The 1,301-nt window shown below is 35.2% G+C and overlaps 1 protein-coding gene across 1 annotated transcript; it reads left to right on the forward strand.

Moving 5' to 3' along the window:
- On the forward strand, window positions 1-936 carry LOC127171881 (olfactory receptor 10G4-like). Its single transcript, XM_051120819.1, has one exon. It carries the CDS (start codon window positions 1-3, stop codon window positions 934-936), a length of 936 nt encoding a protein of 311 aa, XP_050976776.1.
- The last annotated feature ends 365 nt before the right edge of the window (window positions 937-1,301 follow it).

The following is a 1,301-nucleotide window of genomic DNA, read 5'->3' on the forward strand; positions in this document are numbered from 1 at the left end:
ATGGCAAATGAAAATTACACTGTGAAAAATGTAGACAGCTTTATAATCACAGGATTTGATCATCTGCAGAATCAAAAGTTCCTCGGATTCCTCATCTTAACAGCCTACATGCTCATATTGCTTGTGAATGGCATTAATCTGTGTATAATTTCATCTAACAGACATTTACACAAACCAATGTACATATTAATCTGTAATCTAGCTGTTGTTGACATAATGTTTTCTTCTAGCTGCAGCACAACCATGATCTCAGTGCTGCTGGCTGAGATCAAAACTGTTTCATACTACTCGTGTATCTCAAGGACATACTTTGGTAATCTTGTTGATATTACAGAGAGCTTGGCTCTGACATTAATGGCAATTGACCGACTTATTGCGATTAGACTTCCTTTAAGATACCACAGCATTGTAACAAATTCACGAATCCTTCTGTTCATTTTTCTAACCTGGCTTGCTGGTTTTGCTGTTATAGGTTATGTGATATCAATAGCAGCCAATGTCCCATACTGTCAGCCTGTCATCAGATATGTGTTCTGTAATTTTGCTTCAATGATGAGAGCTGCTTGTATTGATCCTGAACCATATTTTTTCAGAATTGCAGTGCTAAGTGTGGGACCAATATGTGGACTGTTTCCCTTTATATTGTGTACCTATGCTGTACTGGCATATAGTGTAACTAAACTCTCCAACAGCTCAAGCAAAAATCAAATGATCAACACTTGCTTGAGTCACCTCATGGTCCTGTTCAGTTTTTTTGCACCAAAGCTGGTTTCTATTTTACTAACTCGAATAGGAGTTGTGCTAAATTTAACCGACCGAAATGCAATTTTGATTGTACCCGCACTAGTTTCTCCCTTAATAAACCCGATTGTTTATTGTACCAGAACTAAAGAGATCAGAAAACGATTAGTAGGTGTATTTTTGCGCAAAAAATAGTACCAAATCATTTGAAGTCCATTTCAATAGCTTTATCATCTTAATTCTGGTGCTGTTGCTTGTTCTGATAATGTGTTTTGTGAAGCTCCTGCTCATATTAGAGACTATAAACCAACGGAGGAAAAAGTAAAAGAAAATAGGGGAAATATCTGGAGCTCTGCTTATTTAAAAAAAAATGACAGTATTGACAGAAATTTGAAATGTTAAACAAAATGACTTTCTATAAACAAATATTTTGTATCTGTATTGTGTATTTAACTGTTGTATGTGAAGCTTGAATAATGGTAATAATCATAATAAACAGTAATACTATGATCTAAAGCACCTCTGTTCTCAGTTAATGGATCATTAAGACCCTTGTGTAT

Source organism: Labeo rohita, chromosome 10 (assembly GCF_022985175.1).
Source record: "Labeo rohita strain BAU-BD-2019 chromosome 10, IGBB_LRoh.1.0, whole genome shotgun sequence".
NCBI classification, from domain to species: domain Eukaryota; kingdom Metazoa; phylum Chordata; class Actinopteri; order Cypriniformes; family Cyprinidae; genus Labeo; species Labeo rohita.

Excerpts from the sequence above, each read along its gene's own strand:
- LOC127171881 (XM_051120819.1), top strand. The coding sequence starts at position 1 with ATGGCAAATGAAAATTACACTGTGAAAAATGTAGACAGCTTTATAATC.